The sequence below is a fragment of the Carlito syrichta genome, unplaced genomic scaffold (assembly GCF_000164805.1).
Source record: "Carlito syrichta isolate Samal-C Ts95f unplaced genomic scaffold, Tarsius_syrichta-2.0.1 Scaffold311350, whole genome shotgun sequence".
Taxonomy (NCBI): Eukaryota; Metazoa; Chordata; class Mammalia; order Primates; family Tarsiidae; genus Carlito; species Carlito syrichta.
Genome location: NW_007255446.1, coordinates 551,306 through 568,527, shown reverse-complemented (window position 1 = coordinate 568,527; position 17,222 = coordinate 551,306). Strand labels below are relative to the sequence as shown.

At 47.8% G+C, this 17,222-nt stretch overlaps 1 protein-coding gene across 2 annotated transcripts in view; it reads right to left on the bottom strand.

Annotated features, from left to right (window-relative positions):
• Positions 1-10,281, bottom strand: part of APMAP (adipocyte plasma membrane associated protein) — a 24,654-nt gene extending 14,373 nt beyond the window's left edge. Inside the window, exons 1-2 of one of the 2 annotated variants that reach the window (XM_008068616.1) lie at positions 10,101-10,281; positions 397-513 (exon numbers count right to left, since the gene is read on the bottom strand). In XM_008068616.1, coding sequence (XP_008066807.1) covers positions 397-513; positions 10,101-10,192 — 209 coding nt within the window. In that variant the 5' untranslated portion in view covers positions 10,193-10,281. Of the gene's footprint in view, positions 1-396; positions 514-10,096 lie in introns of both variants that reach the window. The other variant, XM_021717860.1, reaches the window with a different exon arrangement.
• Between the last annotated feature and the right edge of the window lie 6,941 nt (positions 10,282-17,222).

Genomic DNA, 17,222 nt, shown 5'->3' with positions numbered 1-17,222 from the left:
TGGCAACTTGGCGAGACCTCATCTCTACAGTAAATCAAAAAATCAGCCGGACATGGTAGCGCATGCCTGTAATTCCGGCTACTTGGAAGGCTGAGGCGGAAGGATTGCCAGAGCCCAGCAGGTCGAGGCTGCGGTGGCCAGGAGCGGCCACTGCACTCCAGTCTGGGCGACAGAGTGAGACTCCAACTCAAAAATAAATAAATAAATAAATAAATAAATAAATAAAATAATGACAAGGACACCCCCATACATGTATTCTGAGAAATATCTACCCAACATAGACATTCAGGTCCTGAAAAAAATCGCAAGCTCTGCTTCTCACAACTGACCATTCAGACCCTAGAAATCACTGAGGCCTGGATTCGCTGAGCAATGCCCCAGGACTGCGCAGCTCACCTGAGAGGCTGTGGGTCTATAGGAGAGTCCAGCAGCATCATGGCTCCAAGCAGGGGGACGGCGAGGGAAACGGCCAGCATCCAGAAGGTCACTCGGAAGACCCTGCCGCTAAAGGAGCTGTCAGAAACACAGAAAGGAGTCAGCTGAGCCTCAACAGTGACGGCCTGGTTGTCCCAGAGCCCTTCACAGAGCAGGCCTCTCACCCAGTTTTCCCATGGCAAGGCAGCTGGCCTCTGGCCTGTGACTGTACTTTAGCACTGCTTACAAGGGTTGGCAAACATGACTGTGTTCTTTTTTTTTTTATCTTCCATCTTCCCCTGTATTGGATGTATGATTTTAATAAATAAATAAAGCAGAGAAGAAAAGACATCTATCTGTTTCTACTGTGGTAGGCTGGAATGAAAGACCAAGGGAAAGAAAGACAAGGGAGAGGGAACAGCCTTCACCAAGTCCTAATGAGCTATTTTCCAGATCGTGAATCCTCTAGCATGAGTTTTTTAAAAGCAAACCAGAGAACTGATGAACACAAAAAGTAATGGGTCAGCCAGGCATGATGGCTCACACCTGTAATCTCACCTCTCTGGGAGGCCAAGGCAGTAGGGTCGCTTGAGCCTAGGAGTTCAAGACCAGTCTGGGCCAACATAAAGAGACCTCATCTCTAAAAAAGTCAAAAAATCAGCCAGGTGTGGTCGCACATGCCTACAGTCCCAGATCTTTGGGAGGCTGACAGGGAAGATCACCAGAACCCAGGAAATTGAGGCTGTGGTGAGCCGTGATCATGCCACTGAACTCCAGCTGGGCAACAAAGACCCTGATTCAAAAAAAAAAAAAAAGGTAATAGGAGAAAGAGTTCCAACGGTGTAAAAGATATACCACTTACCCAAGGAAAAGAGCGGTGTTTCCTAAAGCCACGATTTCCTGATGCACGGACTCAAAGCAGCAACTCAGTGCTATGTCCCTAAGACTCTCAGGATCAAGGAGACAGACAAAAACCCAGGATGTGGATGGAAGCAGAACAACTTCCTAAGCATGCAATTCCCGAATCAGTCTGCAGATCCCACCTTTAAGAATTCAGAAGGAAATCCCAGTTCTTCCACCTAAGGAAAGAAGTTCGACTGATACTGATGGTTATCCACACAGACTCTACAAAACTAAGTCCTCACTCCTAAAGTCGTGGGTGAAGTTTATGGACAAATGACCAGTTGTGACTAAAACACCTCAATCAATCGTCACATTCATTATTTCTCATTTGGCCTCTTGCTACTAAATAAACTGCATAGAACAAGCATTATTTGCTTACATAAATTGCATTTAAATTTACTAAACACTTGACATTAACTTAAAGCAAATAAAGCTCCTAAGGTAGAGAATTGTTTTCCATCAAAAAAATTAAAATGTTGACTACAAGAAAAAAAAATCAAGACTTGCACATAATAAAAACTGGCCCTGAGGACAGTGTTTTGGTTTCTTGTTTTTTGGGTTTTTTTTGAGTCGGAGTCTCACTCTGTTGCCCAGGCTGGAGTGCAGTGGCACGTTCACAGCCACTGTAGCCTTGACCTGCTGGGCTCAGGCAATCCTTCTGCCTCAGCCTTCCAAGTAGCCGAACCACAGGCATGAGTCACCATGCTCAACTAATTTTTTGATTTATTTGATTTATTGTTGAAAAGAGCTGGTCTCAAACCCTTGGGCTCAATTCTCTCACCTCCACCTCCCAAAGTGCTGGGATTACAGGCATGAGTCACCTCACCTAGCTATGTTTTGGTTTTTCAGAGGACAGCCTTCTACAGCCCAAACATGTTGAAGTGTTCCAGGTAGCACAGGAACGAGAAGGCCTGGACACCAGTCTCCTTCTCAAAAACCAGTCAATCAAGTGTAGGCCAAGCAAGTGTAGGCCAGTCTCCTTACTGCAAAAGCTCACAGGTTCCCAGTGTGGAAGGCGATGCTGGGACAATATCAATGACCCACCCAGTTCTGAACATGCATGATTTTAATAAATGAATAAAGTAGAGAAGAAAGGACAGCCAGTCTGTTTCTACTGGGGTAGACGGAAATGAAAAGATCAAGGGAAAGAAAGACGGGGTGGGGTACAAAAGAGCAGCCTTCACCGTGCCCCTCACAGACATTCTGAACAGCACACTTGAAGACGCTGGATTCTGCCACCAGTGCGAGTGGCCAGAAGCACACCCTCTCCAGAGCCCCAGAAACAGCCCTGCCACACCTTGACTTCAGCACGGGAACCTCCCCGGGTACTTCTGACCTACAGAATGTGAGATAGTAAGTTCATGTTGTTTATGACACTGATTGTGTGGTAATTTGTGACAGCAGCCATAAAAATGAATATGGTTTTCTAATTAACCAGAAGTGTAGTGCTGCTGTAAGAGACATCTAAAAGTGTGTCTGCAGTTTTGGAATCGGGCTGTGGGTAAAGGGCGGAAGGATTCTGAGGACAGAAAAAGCCTCAACTTTCTTGAACAGATGGCGAGTAGAAACATGGATGGTAAATGCTCACTAGTGAAGTCTTGGAAGGAGAGGTACATGGTAGAAGTAATGTCTCATCTTAGAGAACACCTAACTCATCATGAACAGGCTGCTGGCAGCAAGATCAGCATCAAGAGCACTGCCGGTGAGGGATCAGGAGCCAGGAGGGAGCAGATCCTTGAACACAGTGGTAGAAAGCGTGGCTGCACCTTGCCTGCGGAAACCAGCTCAGCCTGTAATCCCGTGCTTTGAGGTGAGTGAATTGCCTGACCCCGTGGGTTCGAGATCCACCTGCGCAACTTGGCGAGACCTCATCTCCACAATAAATCAAAAATCAGCCGGGCATGGTAGCGCGTGCATGTAGTTCCAGCTTCTTGGAAGGCTGGGGCAGAAGGATCACCGGAGTCCAGCAGGTCGAGGCTATGGTGGCCGGGAGCAGCCACTGCACTACAGTCTGGGTGACAGAGTGAGACTCCAACTCAAAAAAAAAAAAGAAAGCATGGCTGCACCGTGACTGGTGAAACCGGCCACTTAGCTGAGGATGCTTCCATGCAGTGTTGAAGGTGGGATCTGGTTTCTCCTGCTGCTCCCTCCCCAGAGCAGGACAGGCTCAGGGGGCTGTACTAATCACTGCTCTTTTCTTTTGACATTTTTCCTTTGCTGGTGGGAAATCTAATGTGTCAATCTTCCCACAAATAACCTTCCAGACATGAGTTTTGTCCCTAACTTCCTTCTCTTTGCACATAAGAGGTTTGGAGCCCATCACCTCAGGCCAGGTGAAATGCCAAGTCTTCAGTCTCTATCCCTTTTGCTCAGTGGGAAAGAAGGTGGTCCAGGTTCCACAAACCCAAACAAAAATGCCACAGACCCAATAAGTGGCAAGAGAGCCCAGGCTCCTGGAAGAGGGCAGGCAGCCAGAAAGGGAAAAGTCAGGGCAACCTCTCCCTTCCAGTCCCATCTCCAAGCCCCAGGGCCTTATAACCTTCTCTGATGCAACCATCCATCCAGGGTACAAGAGTGGCCCACAGAACCCCTATGGCCCAGCACTACAGCTGGTTCACGTGACCTGAGAGTCTGGCAGGGCAAGGAGCAAGAGTCCCAGAAAGAGGAATGGCAGACACTGTCAAGATGAGAATGTGCCACACGTACTTCATGTGGGGTACCGGGCAAAATGAACATCTCTCTGCTTCACAAACAAGGAGAGAAACTGGGAGGGGCCTAAGTAGGCTGCTCATGGCCACTGCAATAACTGGAAAAGCGTGACTGAGCACCAGACCAGACTGTGTCTGTGGCCCCCAATAGCAGTACTGCCTGCCACGACATGGGGAGGGGAGAGGGTGCCCAGACACAGAGCCTCAGAGCAGGGCTTGAAAATGCTGTGAAAGCTCATGGCAATTGCCCATGTTGGATATTTCCTACAAATAGAATCAACAATACGTGACCTTGCGTGACTGGCTTCTCTCACTGGAATGCTATTTTCCAGGTTCTTCTTACTGGTTGATTATGTATATGCCACAACTCCTTTATCCACTCTTGCTGATGGGCAGTTATGTGGGAGGAGGAAATGGCAGTGATTACTTAATGGGTACAAAGTGTTTTCATGGGGTGATGAAACAGTTTTGAAACTAGCAAGAGCTGGTGGTTACCCAACATGGCAAATACACTAAATACAACTGAATCGTTCACTTTAAAATGGTTAATTTTATGTTATGTAAATTTCAGTTCATCTAAAAAATGTTACCAGTGATTAAACCATTCTAAACTTAGACTGTGGCAACTACTACAAAACTCCATGATTATATAAAAAACACTAAGCTGAATTTTTTTTTTTTGAGTAGGAGTCTCACTCTGTCACCCAGGCTGTAGTGCAGTGGCACGCTGCTCACGGCCACTGCAGCCTCGACCTGCTGGGTTCAGGCAATCCTTCTGCCTCAGCCTTCCAGGTAGCTGGAACCACTGGCATGCGCCACCACACCCGGCTAATTTTTTGATTTACTGTAGAGATGAGGTCTCGCTATGTTGCTCAGGTTGGTCTCAAACCCCTGAGTTCAGGCAATCCTCTCACCTCCGCCTCCTATAAGTGCTGGGATTACAGGCTTGAGCCACTGTGCTAAGAGCCTGGCATTTTAAATGGGTGAATTTTATGATATGTGAATTACATCTCAATAAAGATGTTTTAAAAAAAAGTCAATGACTACACTATGCAAACGGTTGCTCCAAAGGCTGGGACACTCTTTAACCCAAGTGACTTTCTTTAAGTAACCTAAAGACTTCCAACACAATGGAAGTTAAGTATCTGTACAATAAAGCAGAGATGGTTGCAAGAACAAAGGACAGAAATGCTTTGATAGTGTGATTCCTTTAAATCTGGTACAGAGGGAAGCACTGTTCTGTCATTAACAAAAAGCAGTGAAAATCTGACCCCATGCTGCTTTGTTTTCTCCTCGCCTAACATGGTTCTACCAAACACAAGTCTTCCTGTTGTCACAGACACCCACATTGTTAAGTCTCCTTTACTAACTGCAGCTTACATCTCTAAAATCTTGATATGGTTACCTGATTCAGAGGTTGTGATACCCTGCTTAAATATCTGGTTGCCCCTTCACCCAATGGCAAAAGGCTCAATTATTTCCAAAACAAATACTCAGCCAAGACTGAAAGCCATGGTGCTTACAGCTAGAAAGGTAGCCAAAACTCCAGAGACAGAGACCTGTGTCCCACAGGGCCCATCTCTGCCAGGATCTAGCAGTAACTATCTTATGGCTAGAGTACAAAAAGCTGCTGAAGAATCGTGAGGCCACGCAGTCTAGGGTTCCCTAAGGCACTCTGATCACCTACATCAAGGTGACCTGGCAGCCTTAAGCAAGCTTTGTCAGTGAAAAAGGGTAGGGATAAATGTAGTGTCCTTAGATTCCTGATTGGTAGGTACAGGATGGGCCCCTTTTGTTCATCCATTGTTCTGATGTGCAGCTGGACACCACTAACCTCATTCAACTGTTCCCCAGGGAAAGTTCATCAACCTCTACTGGAAAGTTCTGTGGTTGAGTCTTAGAAACAGTGGCTTAAATTTTTTTAAAAAACTCCTTGAGCAGCACCGTCCAGCAGAACTTTCTGCAAGGATGGAAATACAGTTGCCCCTGGCCATGTGTGACTCCTAAGCACCTGAAATGGAGCTTGCCTGTTCCAAAAATGAGGCAAGCATGGCTCTCCTGTGTCCTGCTCTGGGTGCCCCATGTTCATCAACTCTTTGGCAGGCCCTCCTCAGTGCTGGTTCCTGCAAACTCACGGTAAACTACAATTCCGCTGTCTTTCCTCTAGATCTCTCCCCTCTGACTCTGCACACCCACATTAACTAGACTAAGGACACTACATTTATCCCTGCCCCTTTTCACTGACAAAGCACTGCACATTCCCATCCTGTGCTGACACATCCAGGAAGTCTGGTAACGTGCTTCCCAGATGCAGTCTGAGAAATCAGCTTGTTTGACCCGATCCCTCAGAAAAGCCTGGAAGGCACCTGTCTTCGTGAAGACAGGTGCACCCTGAAATTTCCTACAGTCTTTAAGGGCAAGCACGCAATTTCAGTGAGGCAAAAGGATTTGACAATTACTGCTGTACTACACACAATCTACACAAACCTAATTTCACCAGCCAAATCTGAAGGGTATTCTCTTTTTGTGCACAGGATATCAGGACCTTGAGTCTCAGGCTGAAGTCCTGATGAATAGACTCCAAGAGACTAAAAAAAGAATGACTTGTATTTCTGTGGAAAACCTGTCAGTCCCCAATCCATGGGGACCAGTAACCTCAGGCACCAAGGTGATCCCAGAACCTGAAAGTCAAACAACAACAAGTTCTTTTTAAGTGACTGTGCCTTGAATTTGTTCATTTTCACATTCCTTTAAACTGGGGCTCCTAAATTCATCATTTTTCTCCCTGAAAAAAAATTAGGAAACAGGTCAAAGGAGTCATTTGAAATGCACACCTGAGGCAGGCAGAGCTGAAATGAAAATTCCAGGTTCCAACTCCTCATGAATTCCTGAATTTCTGAACACCCGCATCTGTCTCTCCACACAGCCTCCCTCACTCCCCAGTCTTGATGAGGAAAAACGAAAATGGACTTAGTAGACACTCTTAACAGTCTAAAAGCCTTCAGAAGTTCATTGAAAAAGAAAATTGAATGGAATTTGATGTATTGAAACACATTAAATCCTCAACATCTTCACTCCTAAGCAGTGGACATTAACCAGTTATCTTCCTAGACAGAACTATGTTCCCAATAGGAAGAGTTTCACAGTGTAGTTATTCCTTCAGTGAAGTTTCTAAGGCATTCATGAAAATCAGTGCCAATCCTAATTATCAACTTGCACTTGTATGTGAAGATGCTTAGCTCACCTATGCTCCAGATTGAACAAAAGGACTTAAAGCCAAGTTCCTCAATATAGCTGAAATACAGAAACTCAAATTCAAGGGCTCTGGTATGAAACCTCATCCCCAAAGTATATTTTTTAAAAATATGCTGAGTCACTGTCCAGCTGCCAGTTCCATCCTTCTTCAGTCATTTTCATGTCTCTTTTGAATCTGTTACTCTGTAACTTTCTATAAAGCACCCCTCACACGCTCACACCTCGCTCAATGACCTCAGCAGTAAAACAGAGCCAATACCACCTTTCATCCTAAGTCAAGAGGCCAGACAAGGTACTGCTAGGTATCCCTGCTACTGCTAAAATCTTGTCCTACTTCTGTTAATCTGCCTTTCAAGGAATGCTTCATTCTGTTTAGCACATTTAAAGTTTATCCTAAGAGTTTCATGTTTCTACTTCCTTCAGACTCCTGGACCTTGCCCACTCTACCCAAGACTTTCCTGGTTGAAGTTGAACCCTTAACTTTTTTTTTTTTTTTTTTGAGTTGGAGTCTCACTGTCGCCCAGACTGGAGTGCAGTGGCCGCTCCCGGCCACCGCAGCCTCGACCTGCTGGGCTCCAGTGATCTTTCCGCCTCAGCCTTCCGGAATTAGCCTGGCTGATTTTTTTATTTATTGTAGAGATGAGGTCTCGCTGCCCAGGGTGGGTCTTGAACCCGCAGGCTCAGGTAATCCACTCACCTCAGCCTCCCAAAGGTGTGGGATTACAGGCTGAGCCACCGAGCCCAGTGAACCCTTAACTTTTAAGGTTGTCAATATTATTAGATGAACTACTAGAAATGACCAAGAATGAAATGAAAAATATAGAAGCATTGCAGAAGAAAAACAGCTACAACGTTATATGAAAAAATTAGAAAGGAAGGTGGGCAACAAGAACTCACTTTGAGAGATACACAGAAAAGGGATCAACAAACAAGAGAAAGACAGGAACATAAGAAGTCAAGAAAATGTGTAAGCACAAATATAAAAGTCACACTGGAAAAATTGGGCGGCAAAAGACAACTCTGGAAAATCCAATCTATTTTGTCATTAAGGAAGAAATTCACAGAGAACTTGGATAAAGTGCCTCAGCCTGGGGCCAGGAGTGTCAGCTGGCAGTCCAGAGAGGTGAGAAGAGGTAGGGCCATCTAACAAGTGCCCTCCGGCGTTGTGTGCCCTGGTTTTCAACACCCACAGCTCAGGCCAGTTATCTGCCACTCCTCATGTGAAGCTGCCTCGTTTTCAGTTTCTGTAGTGAAGTGTTGCCAGTCCTTGCACATTCACTCTAAAAGGCGCCTCGGTTGAGCAGATGATTAATCCACAACATCCACAGGAGGCAGAGTGGCCACCGGTGCCAGACTGCCCAGGTTTCGCACTGAAAGTCCTGTATCCTTGGAACCCCAAGTCCAGGACAACCCCAGACAGCTGGTCACTCTACAGTCAGGACATACAGCAGCATTTTCCTGATCTTCCCACTAGCCTGGGGAGCCAACTGTGACCACAGGATCGCTATTCTAGAGACTAAATGCCCCACTCTGTGACAGCTTTCCTTCAAATGGGTTCCTCTCACTATCACCAGTGAGCAAATTCAGTCTGTCAGTGCCCAAACTGTCTCTCGTGCAGGATGTACCTGACCACTAAATACTTCTGATAGTTCTTTCAACACAGAAGTCAATCTGTTCCACAACTTTGAGCCAGGATTATGGGTCACTTTGGTTCTAAAAACTCGAAGTTATGAAACTAAGGACAAAAAATTGAAACGTGAACTTTAAGTATCTTATATTGAAATTTAAGTTTAAGGATGATGCTTCAGTTTTGTTTTGCTTTTTGGATTTTTTTTTTTTTTTTTTGAGTCAGAGTCTCACTGTGGCTGGAGTGTAGTTGCAGGCTTACAGCCACCGCAGCCTAGGCCTGCTGGGCTCAGGCAATCCTTCCACCTTATCACCCCGAGTAGCTGGAACTACAGGCACCCGTACCAGGCCCGCTAATATTTTGGATTTTATTATAGAGACAGATCTTGCCATGTTGCCCAGGTTGGTCTCGAACCCCTGGGCTCAGGGAATCCTCTTGTTTCCGCCTCTCAAAGTGCTGGGATGACAGTCGTGAGCCACCACCCGGCTCACGCTTCAGTTTTTAGCCAACAAAATGTAGCACACTTAAATTCTCAAAGAGGGAAAGGAAGCAAAGGACAAAAAACTTGAGCTTTATTAAGGTGTCAACTACAGTTTCCTACGCTTCTCCTGGCTTGTCAGGAAAAGCCTGTCACGCTGAACTGTCACAAGAATTTACTACAATGTCCCTTCTGTCCTCCACTCTCCGAAAACCGCGGCGGGGCTGGGCACGCGACGTGGGGACAGACGCAGAAGAGTCAGCTTCGCGGGGCCACGAAGCGGGCCCGGCATCTCCAGGACCTTCCTTCACGCAGGCGCGAGCAGGGGAGGGGGAGTCGCAGGGCCGTGGCCAGATGGCTGTCCCCGGGGCTCAGGTGAGCCAGAAGGACAGCGCGGGGGGTGGGGGTGGCGGAGGGAGGGAAAACGCTCCGAAGACTGAGGGGACAGTGGGGGGCGGGAGCAGGGAGCGGGAGACGTGAGGCGTCCCAGGACCCTGGAGCCGGGAGAGCGCCACGCCAGGCGCAGGGCGCGCAGAAGCCCAAAGGACCTGGCGGGGGCCCCGCCTGGCCGGAGCCCGTGTCCTCCGCGGTGAAGCGAGCTGTGTCCGGGGTCAGACGACAGGCCTGGGCGACGCCTGGCACCCCGTCCACCCGTCACGGTTCCTGCCGTCGCCGCTGTCAGGGAGGGTCGCCCGCTCCCGCGGCCCCGGCCTACCTGCCGTCCTTGGCCTCCGGGGCCTGGCCATTGTCTGTGACCACCTGCGGCCGCAGGGGCCGGCGCTGCCGCAGCCCGTCCGCCTCGCTCATGGTGCGGGCTCAGCCTGCACCACGGCCACCTCCCCAACGCAGGCGCGCGGGTTCGGGCCCCGCCCCGGCGCCCAGAAGTGACGTAGAGCCCACGAGCCAAATCCGCGGGCCGGCCCCGCCCCTTCCGGCCGCGAGGGCGGGACCCTGCGAGCGTCGCCGCTAGGTTCTCGGCGGATTTGAGCCGACGGTGACGCGCCTGGCAGCTGTGCTTGTGCCACCTCCGTCTCACCCCGGCCCTGACGGTGAGACGACAGTCGCCACTTATTCAGTGACAAAGGCCCCGTTCCCACAAGCGGCGTGACAGATAACGCGCGCACACTCCTGACACGCGGTGACCCCACGCGAGCGTCGTGCTGGAAAGCGACTCGCTGATCCGCTCGCGCCTGAGAAGCCGCCTGCACGAGAGCAGGTGTGTGGCGAGCTGACTGCGCGGAGATGGCCACCCACGCCCCAGAGAGTCTGCGGCTGTCGCCTAGTGTGGCGCCGCGGCGCCCTCTCACCTTAGCCGCCCTGAAGTCATCTCGGCGGGAGCTTGTTTCGAGAATAACTCTGGAACCTGTCACGGACACCTGGTTGAGCGGGGATGCACGGCTCCAGGGGCTTGTTGGGGTCCGTGGTTGCTCGCCAGGAAAACCGGAGAGGCCAGGAATTGGGAGGAAGGAAGTTTATTTCGGAATTCGGGGAGAGAAACCAGTATTGATGCCAAGGCCAGCTCAGCTCTTTAGGTTGCATAGTCTATATTTATAAGCACAGGCACTGAAGTCTGCCATTGATTAACATCAAACGACGTGATTTACAAACCATTTTGTTAAACTCTAGTTTCATCAATTATAGCATTCACTACCAACTTATTTTTAGTACCTATTACCAAGAGCCTGGAATTTCAGTTTATCAGTGACTCTACTAGCGGAGCTTACTAGAAAGTGGAACATACACCATTAATTAACGGGTACAAGAAAACAAAAGTGTAGTGGTTACAGTTACATGGTTAATATAATTACATTTCTAACTTTATTGATCACAGGGATGAATGGCAACCTATTTCACTAACCGTGTAACCACCGCCAATGGGTTTATGACTCATTCTATTTCAGGGAGGGTTAGCAAAGTCTTACGAATTTAAGGAATGAGGGTGCATGCTGGACAGTAAACCCAAGCAATCTAACATTGTTGGTAATGGGGGCTACTTTAAGAGAATGGTTTGAGAGGGTCTCTGCATCGGAGTGTCTGGCGGGGAAAAAGAGAAAAGAAACTTCTAGGGCCTGTTTCAAGGCTACATTTTTAGGAGAAGAGAGAAAAAAAAACTAAAATACATTTCAAGGCTGAGATATCCGGTTACCATATCACCTTCCCCAAACCAATCTGTTGGGGGAAAACAGGCTAGAAAATGTTTCTCTTTGCTGAAGGCCAGATGTTGAGTATCAAATTTTTTCTGTGAAGGTTACAGCAGACATTTGATAAAGTTTATGAAAGAGTTACCTTTAGGTAAAGGCAGAGTATAAATAGGAATTATCATTAAGCAATAAGCAAAGGTAAGAAAGCACGAAGCATGCATCCATTATCCCTCAACAATATGGCATGAGCCTGGTCTGTTTCCAGGTGCCAGAAGATGATGGTTGACAAACCACAGACAAGATTCTTCCCTTGTTGAAATTAGACTAATAGAATAGATGGTTTTAACCAGGTTATCATAAAAAATAAATGTAAAATGTAAATGTAGTAAACGCTTCAAAGGGGAAAAACTGGTCTGTGAGATCATCTGACAGGTGAACAGATTGAAAGATTAATAGAATTGGGGGGAAGAGACAGGGAGAGGGATTTCCAGGCAAAGGAAAAGAGAGCCTGTTACCATCCACACTAGGAATCAACTCTGGAAAAGTCATGTTCAAAATGCAGTGTTAAGACACAATTTCCTTGTTGCCCTTGGAGGCAATGATAATCTTCCAGTGATACAAACATGCAATTATGTTTTTCAAGGGTAGATGGCACTAGAATTCTAGAATTCCATGAATGTGCCATATTCATCCAAAGAACTAAAGAACCAACTTGAGGGAAGGGGAAAGTGTATGCAAATTCAGTTCTGCAGAGATTCCAGATAATAGCTCAAACCTCTGCAGCATTTTACTTTATTTTGTGCCACTGAATACAGCCGTACAACTATTAGATCAGAGTCCATTTCAACAAAGTGCTGTATGAACTGGCTCCTACCTTCCTGCCTGGACAACCCTCCTACCCAACAACCCCCGTTGCAGATACTCTGGATTCCTTGCCATTTCTCATTCCGTGCCTCCCTGCCTTTGTCCATAGTATTCCTTCTTCCTGTGATACACTTTCCTTCACCTCCACTTCACCTCACTCCCCCCCCATTTCCCAAGCAGAACATCTTCCTCTTTGTTTCCAAGGCACTTCAACATGCCCCAGTTGTAGCACTGAGTCCATTGCATTGGAGTTCCATGCCTAGTGTCAAAGCCCACTAACCAAAAACAGCTAGGAACACGTCCATAAGAAAAACAATAATCATATTGAGTTTATTAAACTTGCTGCAGCAAAGGAATGCAGCAGAGAATCCAGAAGTCTCCTCAAAAGGGGGATTTATGGGAGGGTCCTCCTCGGGCTTAGGGGCTGGAATTAGGTAGTCTTGGCAGGGATTAGTCAGAATGTGTAAACTTGGAGAGTCACTGGAGGAGCCTGTGGTCTTATCTCTGGAACACATAAGTCCATTCAGAGTTCCTAGGAGGTCAGTGTGGTCTTATGAAGCACACATGGTCTGAGCTTAGAACATTTGTATTGCATGGCGCAATTTTCAAGTCCTGGAGAAGTCCACTTTGCTTGTTGTCTTTTATTTCGGTTCTCAGTTCTTCCTCTCCACCCTCCAGCCCTGCAGCCAACCAGTTTACCTTTGCTTTTTCATCATGCCTAAACCAGTTACTGACAGAGGAATAGGACCACCATGATTGATCATATCAGGTTTCTCAGCACTGTGGACATTTGGGGCTAGAAAATTATTTGGGGGTGAAAGGAGTCCCATCCTGGGCAATGATGTTTAGCAGCATCCCTGGCCTACATCCACTAGATACCAGTAGCATCCCACCTAGTAATAATCAAAGATGTCTCTAGACATTGCCAAGTGTCCCCTGAGAGACAAAATAGCCCTTGGTTGAGAATCACCAGGTTAGACCATCCAGGACCGACCCCCAGCCTGGGATTGGGGATGAGGCTGTCTTCCATCGAAACACTGACCCACATGGAGGCATAGATCTCAACAAAGTCAGGCTCTGCCAGCATGGAAGCAGAGGCACAGGGTCCTGGGCCAGCAGCCAACAGCGCGCCTGGCAGCTGCAACTGAAAGCAATCCCTATCTCTAGTCCAGGCCGTTTTTCCCAATTCTGTGCTGGTCAGTTCCTTCCACAGAGCTCTCCTGAAAGCCTGCCAGGTGCCAAGTGTGACAAAACAAAGGTGAAATAAGGCGAGCCAACCTGCATGGGTGTGATAATCTGGGAGGGAAGATAAGAAAGGTAATGGCCATTATAAAACACTGCCACAGAAGAGCCCAGCATGCCCTGGGGGCTGGAGGAAGAACAGGTTCCATCAGATGGGCATGACCAGAGAAGGATTCTTGGAGGGAGGGGCTTGTGCTCTAGGCCTTGGATAAGCAAGATTATAATGGGTGGGTTGGGATAGGAAAAGACCAGAAACAGGCCAAGGGGGAAGAGTAAGGTGCCCAGGGGTGGTTAAACAAGAAGGTGATGATCAAGGGTAGACTTCAGGGTGACTGAGTAAGGAAGAATAGTCTGAGAAGGGCAAAACATAGCTGAGTCTTCCCAACCCACACGTCCAGGAAAGCAGGCAAAGGAGCAGCCTGCTCGGATAAGGACTTCAAGGTAAGTTGTGTCAAGGTGAGAGCTCTGGTGTTAATTCAGGTGGGGCGGTGGAGAGTATAGAGTTGGAGAATGTGGAAGAGCTTGTTCACAGTAGAAAAAGCAACTTAAGAGTTCTGCGATTACCAGAAACAGACATCCACAAAAGCCATGTGAAAAGAGGGAGGGCCCTCCTCTGGGGACACCTTGTAGAACTCAGGCGTGGAAGTATACCCAGCCACACAGGTACTCGAACCAAGACTTGGCAGCACAGGAGCGGATTCATTCCAGGCATCTGTCTCTGCACCCCTTCGGGCTTCCAGGCAGGTCTACTGTGTGGCTGGACCCCTTCTCCTTGGCCACCCTCCACTGGAGAGCTGGGAAAGATAAATCATCACTCTTCCAGCCTTTGAAGTTAAGATGGCCACTGGCAGGGTTCTTGCCAGAAGATAAAAACAAATCTAGGGATCCTTTTGACCTCTGAAAGTTGTTGCTTTTCTGATAAAAGGGACACACAGGGCTAGCCCTGTTCATTCTCCTGCTCAGAACCCAAAAAGTTATGTTTGGAGCAGCATCCACATCTTAAGACTGTGGGAAGTCACCTTGCCGTCTTAAAAACATGGAGAATAGAAGAGCTAGGTCCTTAGTAGGGCCACTGAGCTACTCCCCCCAGCCACCAGCCACCTGCCTCGGGATTGGTTGTTACGTGAGGAAGAACAGCTCCTTCTGCATCGAGGCCACTGTCAATGGAACAGTTTATGATGCCCCTGAGTGCAACCTATCTGACAGGCCAACATTCTCTGCCCGGACACATTCATGGTGGAAAAACATCACCCAAGCCTGGCTGTCCAGGCTTTCCCATTCCAAGCATCCCTTACCAAGTAACTACGGTCTCCAAGTCCAGATTCCTGGACTGAGCATCTGATGCTCCTAGCTTTGGTTAGGTGCTCATCCCTGAGCTGATGACCTACGTTTGAGCACAGCATCCTGCAGCCCACTGACATTCAGTAGGAACCAACATAGCAGGCAGGGTGGTATAGGTGCGAACCCAGCAGGGCCAGCACACTGAATGCATGGCCACCTTGGTGAGGAGTGGGAGTAAGGGTTGGAGACACGCTGGCTGGAAGAACTACCCTAATTACCCTGGCGAGGAGGATTCTTAAGGTCGATCCAGACTCGGCAGGAAAAGGCTCCTAAGGTAGGCATTCAGCAGCCAGCATCTACCATGGGCATGGCCATAAGTGTCATTATCTTGTTGGAAAGTGAACACACCAGCCCCACTGTTCCCTTGGGAACTGACCTTTCACCATGGGCACAAGGCACTCGTTAATCACATTTTATTATACCCAGAAATCATTTCTTGAAATTAACTTCAGTTGACCCTTGAACAACATGGAGGTGAACAGGTTCACTCACGAGGATTTTTTTAATTAAAAAAGGGTTATTTCCCGGGCTCGTTGGCTCAGCCTGTAATCACAGCTCTTTGGGAGGCCGAGGTGAGTGGATTGCCTAAGCCAGCAGGTTTGAGACCCGCCTGGGCAACTTGGCGAGACCTCATCTCTACAGTAAAACAAAAATTAGCCGGACGTGGTAGCGCGTGCCTGTAGTTCCAGCTACTTGGAAGGCTGAGGCGAATGGATTGCCGGAGCCCAGCAGGTTGAGGCTGCGGTGGCCAGGAGCGGCCACTGCACTCCAGTCTGGGTGATAAAGTGAGACTCCAACTAAAAAAAAAAATAGCATTATTTGAAAGGAATTAGAGAAAGAGAAAGGAAAGAAGATTCACCTCACCAAGGTGGGGGAGGGGGCCAAAGCCAGGAAGCATGGCAACAGTCTTAGCTCAAAGAGCACATGGCCACACCAGAATCTAGCTAGGCAATGGCCATGAGGATTTTTTTCAATAAGAATTACACCAAGTGAACCTGCCTATCCTGCCTCCCACCTGCCGCCGCTTCCTCTTCCGCCTCTCCCACCCCGAGGCGCAAGACCAGCCCTCAGCCTGCTCAGAATAAGACCTTTATGATGATCCACTTCCACCAATAGCAAATATATTTTCTTAGTAACATTATTTTCTCTAGCTTACTTTATTGTAAGAATATAGTACATACATACATATACAAAATATTTGTTAATCAACTGTTTATGTTATCAGTAAGGCTTTTGGTCACCAGTAGATTATTAGTAGGTAAATTGGGGGGATCGAAAGTTACATGCAGATTTTCAACTGCACAGAGGTCAGTGACCGTAAACCCCTCATCTTTCAAAGGTCAACTGTAGTCATTTCCATTTTGATGATTACTGTCCTGCTTTTCTTCCATTGGTTGCACAAACATATGCATACTTGTAAGAGCTGAATGTCTCTGTGGCTCAGTGAGGAAGGCATGTGGTTTGGTGAGGTAACGTCCTTCAGGAAGGGAATTTCAAGTGAAGGTATGTGGTTTGCTGAGGTAATATCCTTCTTCAGGAAGGGAATTGGCCCATGTATGTTTGTTCACTCAGAGGTACAGATCTACAGGAACAGAAAGATGGGAAAACTCAATATTACCCAATTGGTGGCTCTTACCAGAAACTCTATCCTGTTGCCAAAGAAGCTGGCAACGGTAGTTATTTCAACAGGTTTGAACAACAAGAGCTGACTGGCTTATTTGTAATGTCCTAGCACAGCTGACACCCAGCTCTCTTCCCTCTCCTACCTCTGAGTGTATTAAGCTAGAATTCTTGCCCTCTGGCTTGTCAGCCCTGTGGCCCAGGTCAGTACCCTGCGGTCTGGGTTCTGGGGGCCCTAACCAACAACTTCTAGGTATCTGGAATAAAGACAGGGGTGAGTGAAAGTCTGTCTTACATTCAGCAGCAGCCTGTAACAGAACCAAATGCAAACTCAGGTACCTGCAGGTGGTGAATCGGGGGGTAACAGTATGCCTCTATTATGGCTGGTAGGGAACAAGGTTGTGGGGGGGTCCCTCCATTCTCCCATGTCCTTAACAGAGAAGGGAGAAGAGGAAGCTGGACACCTGAGCAGAAGCATGACCCTTCACCCCACTCTAGATAGGAAAACTAGGCCTCTCTTTTTCCTTCCTCTCTCCCCTCAGGAGCAGAGTGGGTCTTATGGCTTGTCCTCCTCCCCTAGGCTCACAGTATCAGCAGCGAATCACACAGATTCCCTGCTGATACTGTGA